Raw genomic sequence first — 12,076 nt, 5'->3', positions numbered from 1 at the left:
GTACACAATACTCAAGAATGAAAAAAGATATTATTTTATAAAGGAAAAGAACTATAATCTCCTCCAAGTTATAATTTAAAAATACTAGTCGTTGAAAGTTCTCATTTGTTTACTAAAATTGTTCTTTTTACTCGATAATATTTTGACATCTTTTTATTACTGACCTTAAGTCGGCCTAATCAAACTGGATTATATATCATAATGATGATAAAATGAAACAAAGAAAAGTTTTTTGGCCTAGAAAAAGTATAATAAAAAAAAATTCACACCGAGAATAATTTAAGTCGGTTATTTTAAAAATAATGCACACAAATTGAGTGTTCCAAATTTTGCTAATTTGATACGTCGCGTACATCTGATTAGAACTCAAAACTAAATTTACATATCTTAAAATAGACGGTATGTTTAATACGTTTGCCGACTCGAGTCTAAACACTTAACGAAAAGAAAGGATATAATAAGAAAGTGGTGATCTTACCGCTAAGCTTATCACGGATTAGCTTGCAGCTCTCAACCTCGCCTATACTGGAGAACAGAGAACGAATCTCATCCTGAGTCATACTCTGCGGCAAATAATTTACTATGAGATTCGTCTTCGATTCCTCCTGCGAGGTCTGTCCGAGGGTAGATCCTCCGTTTTGTTGTACGACTGTGTCCATTCCGTTCGCCATCATTGCAATCCTCTAACGAATCGTCTCTAACTATGTACGAAATCTGCAAATAGAACACATACACCACATTGAAGTCGCAAACTAAATAATCATCATGAAATAATTATACAATAAAATATTAACAGCTCATACACATACTTGTATGTTAAAATACATATTTCTATTAAATATATTAAATATAATATATTGCGGATTTCTTAGATAATTATGATATCGCTGTGTCTGTGTATTTTATATTAAGGCATTAAAAAAGGTTTCAGGAAATTTCGCTTTCAAAACACCGAAACAGAGAACATAAGTTCGTCGCAAGACGAATACGGAAGAAACTACATAGCACCGATGTAAACACGAAATATCGAAGGACGTTAAAACGCAAAACATCAAAACAATGATGCACAAGACGTTCTTTGACATTTGAAACTCAGTAGCCTCGAGTTTTTATACAGCCTTATTCGCATGAACTTGACACAAAAACAAATGCTTTTATTCTATAAAGCACAAAACTGAACGCAAATTGCCTTTGACATTACAATTATTATCAAATAATAAACTAACTATTAAACAAGTTCTTTTCACCTTGTACTGCGTAATTAATAATTAACATACACGAAAATAAATTATATCGTAATCAATGTCTTACTGAATATAAGTCTAAATATTTTTACATCGATTTTTCGAAAAAAAGCCTGCTTTTATTTATTTTATTTTTATAATTAATAAATTTATTTAAACAATGCTTTATAATATTACTGCAATAAAGCGTGTATAAAAATTGTATAAATAGAAAAGTTTTACTTTGTTAGGAATTTGAAAAATCCGTTTTAAAGCCGCAAATATTAAAGAAAAAATTTAACTGAAAAAATTTGTAACACTCAACATTCGATGTAGTGTAAATTTAGACGATGACTTTCCAAATATACAAGTATAAAGTATAAAAGAAACAAGAGCAATGGTTGGGAAAACTTTTGGGGTAACGTCCGATACGAACTCGGGTAATTTAAAGGGGCCGACGACCCCCGTTGTCATTTAAAGGGCTGGAGACCCTTTGTGTCCAAACTACGAAGCACATGGAGTGCTATAAAAACCTGTATACATGGTGTTCTAAGCAGATTGTTATAAAAGATTTCTAATTATCTTTGGTAATAAAAGTTTGATTAGAAACTTAACAATCTATTTAATTAGCGGTGACGGATGACAGAATCATTAATTTCTTTTAATTACAACCCTTCGTTTATCGAAGTGTAAAATAAAAGCAGGAAATGCTTCCCACGCTGCATTTCTGAGTAAATTATGAATTCGAGTGGCAATCGGTCATCTAGAATCTTATTACCATCTAGAAACAATTAATTCCGAATTATATCTATAATTAAAATCGCGTCGCTAGAATGCAATTCCATAACGAAATTATATATTACATTAACATAAAAATGTCGAGACAAATATCTTTAATAAAACTCGATCACGTAAAATTACATTGCATCTGAAAAAGTCTAGTTCTTGGTAGTAATTAACTTGCCAACTATAATAGATACACGCGCTTGATAAAATTCTCCATAAAATTCACGAAAATTGCGCGAAGAATAACAAATAATTTCAGGTTAAATAACAAAAAAAATTATGGACGACTTAAATTCAAAATCGGACAATCAGTTTTATGCGGTACACCCGGTATACGCATGTATAACAGAGCGCAAAGGGAGAAACAAGAGTGAAAGAAAGAGAGATAGACAGAGGTAGACAGAGGTAGAGCGAGGAAGGGGAATTACTGTGGTGGTTACTGTAGGGTAACGCTATGGTGTCCATGGTTAAAGCGAGTACGCACACAAGCTGCAGCGACACATTTATCAGTCGGCACAAGCCACCAGCGTATATTTTAATTCTCTCTCTCTCTCTCTTTTTTTATTTTTTTTTTTTTTTTTTTTTACGTTCCCTTCTCTACTACACGCGTCTTTCTGTTTCTTCTCCCCTTTTCCTTCCTGCGTAACGATCAGCTGTCCTTAAAGCCTCCCTCTGTGCGATTAGCTCTCTGTGACTCGTGGTAGTAGGCACCCTAAAACGACTTGTCCGCAATGTCGTGAGGTAACAGATAGGCTTTTATTATGCGCGTGCGAAGAGTGACCGGCCCTCGAGTTTCCGAAACGAACTGAATATGCGCCATCATATATGAAAATATGATTGCACGGGACAGTGATACGTCATGTTTCCCTTGTGTAAGCGCATTGAATGCAATGACGGTCAGCAGTTTGATGTATATTATTAATTTACATACAAGTCTTAACTTTAAAGATATATATTTCGTCGATAAAAATAATTAAAAAAATATATATCGAAAATTTCTATATTTTTTTTTATAAATTATATTGTATTTTAAATATGTTCATATTGATTAAAATACCCTTTCACTTAGATTTTTCAAAGGCGAGCCTATATATATTTCTTTTTTATTTTTACATCAATTTATTGAAAAAATGCTTCTCTTTTTCTCTCAATTTTATTCGGATAAAAAACATGAAAATTGTATAAATACAAACAATTTATGTTTAAAAAATCGATTTATAGTTGGTTGCAAATATATTGTGATGAAAGAATTTAATTGAAAAAATGATACTCGAAATTTGATTATAATTGATTCGATCGTGAATGGAATTCGATCATAAATTTAGACGCGATGATTTTGCAAACACAGTATGACACAAGGTATAATATAATTCAGTTTTCAATCATAAACCATTTATAAATAATCTCAAATTATTTCAACATTCATTGTATAAAGAAAGAATATAAATCGTGTGTGTGTAAACTTTATCTTTCGAAATATTTGAAACATGGTGTAAAATTGATGAAATTGTGATGAGGTTGAAGCTTACAAAGTTATTTTTTGTGTATTACAGGAATGACTACGAAGGAATCGTATTCGCCGAATAGAAACAGCCAAACCGATTATTCTCTCTCTCTCTCTCTCTCTCTCTCTCTCTGTCTCACTTTCTCACTCGTTCGTGTCCCCTTTGTTTACGAACACAGCGATAAAAGCGCCGCTTGCAAAAGCAGAAAAGTCGCGGTGCGCTTATCGTAAGCCGGCATCTTCCTCGGTATCGATCCGCACTCGGCGTTCGCCATCGCGATATATTTTCGGATCCGACAATATAATGCCGAAGGCACAAGAGAGTCGCCGAGTTGGCCGACTACACATTGTCGCGAGTCGGGAAAGTATCACCGCGATGCCGATCCAACTTTTAGACGTATCTTCGTTGTCATTACCGGATGACAATGGACGCGACTACGCACGCGTGCACGCGCAAAAGTGCACGCATCAAAAGGGGAGAGGGTAGACAATCGAACGGACGACCCTCAACCAAACTCCGAATATAACGCCAGGGATACGCGCCCTATCAGAGGACTGTCCGGCAAGAGAGATCAACAATTTTAAATGTAAAGCTTTCGTAATGATCTAAACAGTAATTTAAATAATAGGGCAATTTCATGTAAATTTTTAATAAAATCTTTGTTATAATAATTTTTATAAATCATGATAATTCATTAATGTATGATTCAAACTAATTTAAAAGGTCAACATTTTGTATATGTGTGTGTAAAGCTATGTATATATATTATATTTATATATATCCTTCGAGATCTCCAAACTCCTTTAATTTCAGTTAGCAAAATTTAAAATTATACACATGTGTTATTTTAGTTGATTATACTTAAATATACATATATTGATATATTGTCAGATATTTTACAAGTATAACAAGGCACCATTTAAAAATAATATAATTATAAATAAGATTTTTATGAATCATAACTGAAGTACGAAGGGAAACTAGATGGATGATGAGTTATTTCGAAACAGCCCGGGACTATCGATCTGGCGAAATCGATAGAACAGAAATACCGTTTTATTCTGGTAAATGCTACCTTGTTATTTCAATTTAGCAGTGTCCTTATCGTGTGGCTAGAGATAGCAACATCCGGTCATCATTTAGACCATTATAAGAATCTTTTAATAACTGTCCTCGATTTCAACTTTATATTCAAAATTAATTTTTCGCTCAGATATCACTATTCGAATTGTTCGACAATTCTAATAATCGAAATACAATTTTCAATTATACGCGATCAGATTAAAATCGGATGAAATTTTCGACAAAACCAAACATATACAGCGAATCGCCGAATGTTTCGTGATTTACAGAAAATAAGGTGCTTCAACGTAGAGGGTCGGGGAAAAAAAAATTCTCTACAGAGGCCGAGAATGTCATCATCGTGCGAGTCAACAAGAACGGACATTGCGCCTAAGCCTGGTCGACAGGCGACCTCGCGGGTTTAAAGTTCGATTAGCACGTACGTCGCGAGATACGATCTTCGGCCGGTGGCCAGGTGGCCATGGCGACGGATCGTGAAAATCGCGTGGCCGGGGCCGATCAATACGAGCGCGGCTCCTCGGTCCCTGTGTCTCGCGCTTTCTCTCTCTCTCTCTCTCTCCCGTCGCTCTATGAGAACCCCCTTCCTGCCGTCGCACCGTCGCCCCTGCGCGTTTCCGAGGGTAACCCCTCCCGCGCGTACGCCCCTTTCCGCGCGCGAAAAAGCGGCTCGTACATATACGCAAGTACAAGCGTGCGCGTAAATGGAGACGGCGAGTTTCAAAGTTGCGATGAGGGAGATGCGAGAGGGGTGTATCAATGCGAAAAGAACGAATGCACGCACGTATACGCAGGTACAAATGAGGGGTTGAGAAGGAACGATGACACGTGCTTTCGAGACGCTGCTCTCAAGAATGGCAGCCGACAAGTGTATTCATATCTTATCATTGTATTCCTTCTTATACTTTTCGGCGAATCGACTAATCATATATCTCTCTCTCTTTCTCTCTTTTGTATTCTCCGGGAGTCGTTTAGACGCGCTCTCGAACCGTCAATTCCCTAAACGCAAACATTTTATAAATCATTTTTCTTTTTTGGTACCTGTACTGTCTTCTATTCTTTCTTTCTTTCTTTCTTTCTCTCTCGCTCTCTCTCTCTCTCTCTCTCTCTCTCTCTCTCTCTCCTTTATAATTTCTCTCTTTCTCTACTGAGTGCCTGTCACTTCGTTCTTCCTCTCCTTGTCACACACGAAACCAAGCACCGTGCGTCAGCCCTTGTGCGAACCTCTGCCTCTTTTCTTCGTTTTATCTCACTAGCGTTAATGTACACTGTTATCACGCTACTGCTCTCGCACCACCGCCCGGAACAGAAGGGGAAATCAATGAAAGAAAAGTACAGCGCGAACCCTCGTAAACCGGCATTTATGCACACCGCCTGACCGTTCTCGATGCACTTCGTGACGGGCGACGGTCGCTTATCGACATCGACGGCGACGGTGGCTGCTTTCGGTGTGAGAGACCTGAACGCGACGAGAAAATGGGGGTGTAGGGGATGTAGGAGGGGGAGGGAAAGAGAATAACGCGAATTCGGATCGGAACTGTCCGTGCGTGCGAATGTAATGCGTGCGGCGCGCGCGCGTTTACGGGGACGGAAAGGGTTGCGCGAAGATGGCCGAGAAAATTAAAAGTTTGAAACACTAGACTAAGGAAACGGAAAGAACGACGCGTCACGGGCGGAGGCTGCGTAGAGACTGGGTGCCTCACTCGCTCCACCTCGCTCGCTTCGAGGCGGCTGGCGGCGGCGGCTTCGCCCGCCGCTCGCGATCGCTCGGCCGTCATCGGCCGTCCTCGGCCGGCCTCGACCGCGCTCGTGCTCGCGCTCGGTCGCGCATCAATTGCGCCCACAGATGCGACGCCGCGCACCCCGCCGCCCGTCGCGCACCGCCAGAGAGCGATATTACGAACCCTTTTTCATCCGTGATTCGCCCCTGCACGCATGAAACCGCGCACGAGACAGGGTTGCTGATCGAAGTGCATATATTAATGATTTCGAAATGACGCGATGCCCGAAATATCTTCAAATTTAGCGAACTTGCGAATAATACCCGGCGATTGACTTGAACTTTGCGAGCTCATTTCTGTTAACTATACTATGCAAAATATTTGCAAGTCATATCTTATTTGCATATTTGAGTCATTTATTCGCAATTTTCAATCATGTTGCTAAGAAAGAAACTAATAAATAGTAAATGTAAATAAATACTATACGCATCAGTGGAAAGATATAAAATATTCTTTTTATTATTATGTGTACTTTTGAAGCAAGAAATGTAGATGTTAAAAGATTCACGTTAAAATTTTCACGAGAGATAAAATTTTCTAGGAAAGATAAAATACATACGCATAAATAACCAAGCATTATATGCAAATGAAACAGAAAACTTCTTTAATATGCAAAGTTTGCATTTAATTGCAAATCTTTTCGATCCAGTTTCATCAACCTAGTTCTGTACGAAAGGAAAGTATACAAGCCCCAACTGTGCTTTCTCTTACCGACCCTACAGGGTTTTTGACCCGTCGACAGACTACGGTATCGCATCGAGATAAGGGTCTCCCTCTTGTCTCATACGACCATACTTGATCACAAGTTTGCAAAAAACCTCACAACATCATATCAGAAAAAAATGTATTTTAAATATATATCAGAAAATATGTATGTCAAAAAGAGAAATCCTATCAATTGATAAAATCGGTTTAACGCAAATTTACATTAATAATGTTCTCTTTATACAAATTTGAAATGTTTGAAAAATAGCTTAAAAAAAGCAGAAAATTGTGAGACTGACATTTGATAGAAATAAACAGATTTTTTTTCCTTATTCACAAACATCGTGTAAGGATCCGTTAATTATAACTACGTCGCTGCGAACTTCGTGACTGTATATCCGGATAAAAATAAAATTTGATCGACAAACACTCCGTGTTTTGCGAGAGTACCGTTAGTCTCGCCCGCGTGCGAAACGTGTAATCGCAGGAAACGTATGGAAGTAGCTGCATCCCTGACCTTAGCTTGGAGATCGAGCCGGTCGGTCTCCAAACGATTACAGTCCGAAATTACACGACTCTGACGAAACGGATCGAGTAAAACTTGGCGACCGTGCCAATAAACGATATGTGTATATATATGTGTGTGTGTGTGTGTGTGTGTGTGTGTATGCCAATGTTTTTGAAAATTTATTTTCACTACACGGAGCGCAACGAACGCAAATCGGAATAATGTACTTTTACGAGAAAATAGCGTCGTGACATGACATGTTGTGGGATCAATAATATAAATAGAATAGGTTTATCCTAAATACTAGCACAAAAAATTGGAAAGCAACGAGATTGAATACGAGTTTGATGAGGTACTTTACTCGTGTTTTAACGAATGTGCAAAGATAATAGTCCACATCATGGATTAAAATCCCTTCAGATTTCAGATACTTTTGTAGTGCAAAAAAGAATAGAATGCTGAGAAAAATGAAAAAAAAATCTCTCGAGTCGCACCCATGACCATACCTAATGCTGAGCGTCGTCACTGGAGAATCTATAACGTTTGGTCAAGGTGGAGAACAAAGGGGGTAAAGTTTAGACTAGGGCACGGTAACCAACAGATGCCGGATATATGCAGAAAAGAAGCAACATACATGTATGTACGTACGTGTATTATTGCATGCGTATGCAAATTCCCCTCGAAATCAAAAGCTCGCCTCTTTTTAAATTATTCAACCGAGCAACTGGCTTGAAAAATATCTAAAAATATTTAAAAATCTTTTTCCGACAATTATGCTATGAATAAATTATTAAACATCGAAGAAATATTTCATTATTAAATTTGTCGTGTGATTGATAGTATTCTGCACGATACTGAATTCACTAGCTATTGATATCGGAATTTGCACTGCAGTTTACACGTTAATAATAAAGTAACTAAGCAAATATTAAATCTGATGTATGAGATAAATACTAGGATTACTCTACGGGATACTAAAAAATGTGAAAATATACGGCAGTCACGTGGCGAACTCGTGAATCATTCCTGTCGACAAACGCAGACCTCACCCTCTTTAGTTTAGTCATAATCCAGCTGTCGAAGCTACGTTTTCGGGGATAGACCCTCGACATCATCGATCTGGCGCGGCGGGCACGAGTATAATTCTATACGGGGCTATACCTCGTGAACAATAATTCCGTCCAGCAACTTTTTCTGGGGTCATCGAACTTTTAACGAGATTCCGTCGATACCTCCGACTCGAAATCGATTTGGCCTTACATCGGTAGAACAAAGTTATTTAGAAGTACCGAGAACACACTGGCGTGTAAATATAGTATCACGCAAAATGCATATTGATTTAATAACAAGATAATTTAGCTTCTATTTCTGTAGACATAATGACATTCCCAAGAATATAAATATTTGTATATAATTTTGATATTTTAAGCGTAAAAAAATTATTGCTTATTTGTTTTAACATTTACAAGCAGCAAGTTCCACGAAGAAAACCATGGGGTAAACATTATGGATCGGTAAAGATATTTTAGTCGTGTTGATATTGATTGAAAGATTAAAAATATAAATACATAATAAGAGTACCCTGCTGTGTTTGCGAAAAAAAATGATTACTGTGTTCTTACGATTAAATTAGAAATTTTTTTTTTGACTTAACGCTTGTAAGTAAACATCTATAGATAGCAACTAGCAAGGAAGTTTTAACAGGTGATTATGGATTAGCAAAAGTATTTCGAGATACCGTATAAGTTCTGTAATAGCCTGTTAAGAAAACAAATAGTTTTAATTTTGATTTTTTGCCATTTTTACTTCGCTATTAAAATCCTACAGAATATGTATAATGCACTTAAATACTTATCAACTGAAATTATTCTAAGAAAAAGTGAGAATAATAATTTTTTTCACATTTTATATATTAAAATGTTTAAATTAGATTTAAACGTTTAAACCGTTTCCAACTTCAAAAAAGTTGGCGCTGAAATAATGAAGAATTTTTTTCTCAGAAAAAGTTTATTAATTCGTGTAACGCGATTACATCTAATTAATTTCTCGCTCATTTTCCTGCGCAAAAAAATCGTAAGCATAAAGTGTGCACTTTAATTAAAACTCCAATGTATTCACAAATAACTTTTCGTGATTAATTATAAACACAATTTGGCACTTAAAATCGCCGATCTAATATGTTAATTGCTGATACTTAATTTCAATTTAAATTTAATATGCCAAATTTAATTTCAATTAAGCTTAATACATCACATCTGCGTAAAAATGACTTAACAAAAAGATTAAATTATTCCTTTCCTCTGCTTACTTGTCCGTAATTCAAACTTCGCAGAGAGTAATTAAATTCAACGTATACTCGATTCAATATCAGACGTGATAAATTAATTTTTCAATAACCATGTAAATTCATCGCAAAGCAAACAAGTTTTGCGAGCGATTGCGTAAATTCATTATATATTTCCTATTTCAAGCAACACACGATTACGTGGTTGTCGTACACCCGCGACATGTTATGTCGTATTAAATATATACGTACACATACACACACATATATGTGCATACAGCACGAATGTGTACGTGCGCGTTCCTACAAGGCAATATTGTACATACAATGTGTGGGAAGCATCGAGGAGAGATAGAGAGAGAGGCGCGGAGGAGCTCCATTGATTGGTCGGTGGCACATTGCAGCTATCCTGGGGGTATATGAACCCCGATATACATACATATATATATATGTATATATATATTATATATATATATATATATAATATATATATATATTATATATATATATATATATAATATATATTATATATATATATATATATATATATACACGCTCTTCTCTCTCCGCTCCTCTTTCCCTCTCTCTTTCTCTCTCTCACTCTCTAATACTCGTCTCTCGTTTACCCTCGCTACGATTTTACCCCGTGGTAAAACGCAGGCGCATCACATGGACCCAGGAACGATCAATACGAGGTTCCCTAACCAGACCTAGTCTTTCTCTCTCTTTCTCTCGTTCTCTCTCTTTCTCTCCCCCGTCCGTCGTTTCTATTTCCGTCTCTGTCTCCGTCTCTCGTGATTCTCGCCACCATCTTCTAATCACCCTTTGCAAAATCGCGGCCAATCTTTGATATTTTGGTGCTGATCCGAAAATTTCGCGGCGAACGTCGTAAAAATGATTTTGTTGTCAATCATGACTGACGTTTCTCTTATATTTTTCATTTATTCTCGTTATCCTTTGCATCTTTTAATCTTAATTCAAGTATTAATTATATAAAAATACTTATTATTATGCCTTAGCTATGTATTATACATGTATAAGATTCGAATCTTGCACAAACAAATCTCATCGTGTGATTCGTTCCCCTAAAAAAATCGAAATCAAATCTGGCGTTCGTGTTCAATTACCTAATAACTTGGTATAAAAAAAAAAAAAAAAAAAAAAAAAAAAAAGAAAGCGATATCAAATCGATCTCCCGTCTAACTCTCTCCCCCTCTTTGATTCACGCACCATTGTAATCGAGGCCATCGCGGACGGAAGTGTCCCTCTCGAGACATCCTGCTTGTCCTCGACAAGGACCCGCAGTGCCGGTCCTCGCTCCATCCCGGATCTGCTTGACGTTTCATCATGCATCGCGAAAGCTCGACGTCCTCGCTACTGAGCTATTTCAATTTGTCGTTTTTCGGTCGAGGTACGTTGAGGGATCGATAAGGGGTTGGATCGACAAAGAGAGAAGCAGGAAGTTGTATGCGTATGTGTTTATGCGTGTTGGGGTTGCGTGTATGTGTATTGCGACGTGGTGCTCCCGCGACAGTCGCTTTCTGGTGCCACGCCCAGAGGGAGAGAGAACGATCTGGTGCACATACAATATTGCGCCGTGGTAAGCGTCAGCTGCTGGACGCGATGGTTTCGCGATGATTATGGCGGCTGATCGACGTTAAATACAACAACTTTGCCCTGTTAATGAGCCCCGGCGTTTAATAAGTTTTTATCTTTAAACGCGATACTTGCATGAGATCACGCAATTGTTTTCTATGTGGCAAGGCTCACATAATATAATATCGTGTATAAGAATGATGTTTTAATTACTTGTAATAATAATAATATTTTCTGACTGGCGCAAAAAATTGTAATTTTGATAAAAAAAATAAATATTGTGATTTTTTTTTATTACACTTTTCTATAAATTTCTATTACAATTTACTTTATAATTTTGTAATATCGTTACGACTAATTTATTCTAAAAGTATTAGTCATGATCAATTATAAAATAAAATTAAGATTTTAATGTGTATATGCGTAATCTTCTCTTAATTTAACTTGGCAATTTATATTTTTGTCAATACATTTTCTGCTATTTATTCTAACAATCTTCATTTTAATTTAGTCTACAAATATTTATATCATTTTTTCCTTATGAATTTAATTCATATTTTTTATTTATATTTGTATTACAATATTTACAAAAAGATTTGAAACGCAAA

The 12,076-nt window shown here is 36.7% G+C and overlaps 1 protein-coding gene across 15 annotated transcripts in view; it reads right to left on the bottom strand.

Annotated features, from left to right (window-relative positions):
* Positions 1-12,076, bottom strand: part of LOC140668256 (ELAV-like protein 3) — a 67,955-nt gene that overhangs the window by 35,395 nt on the left and 20,484 nt on the right. For 12 of the 15 annotated variants that reach the window (XM_072897129.1, XM_072897126.1, XM_072897131.1 and 9 more), the window contains exon 2: positions 479-714. In XM_072897129.1, the coding sequence (XP_072753230.1) occupies positions 479-674 (196 nt within the window). In that variant the 5' untranslated portion in view covers positions 675-714. Of the gene's footprint in view, positions 1-478; positions 715-809; positions 1,256-5,635; positions 6,326-11,102; positions 11,255-12,076 lie in introns of those variants that run through there. The other 3 variants (XM_072897127.1, XM_072897124.1, XM_072897128.1) reach the window with 3 other exon arrangements.

This window comes from Anoplolepis gracilipes, chromosome 7 (genome assembly GCF_047496725.1).
Source record: "Anoplolepis gracilipes chromosome 7, ASM4749672v1, whole genome shotgun sequence".
NCBI lineage: Eukaryota > Metazoa > Arthropoda > Insecta > Hymenoptera > Formicidae > Anoplolepis > Anoplolepis gracilipes.
Note: the sequence above shows the minus strand (reverse complement) of the source record. Positions and strands in the feature narration are given on the sequence as shown.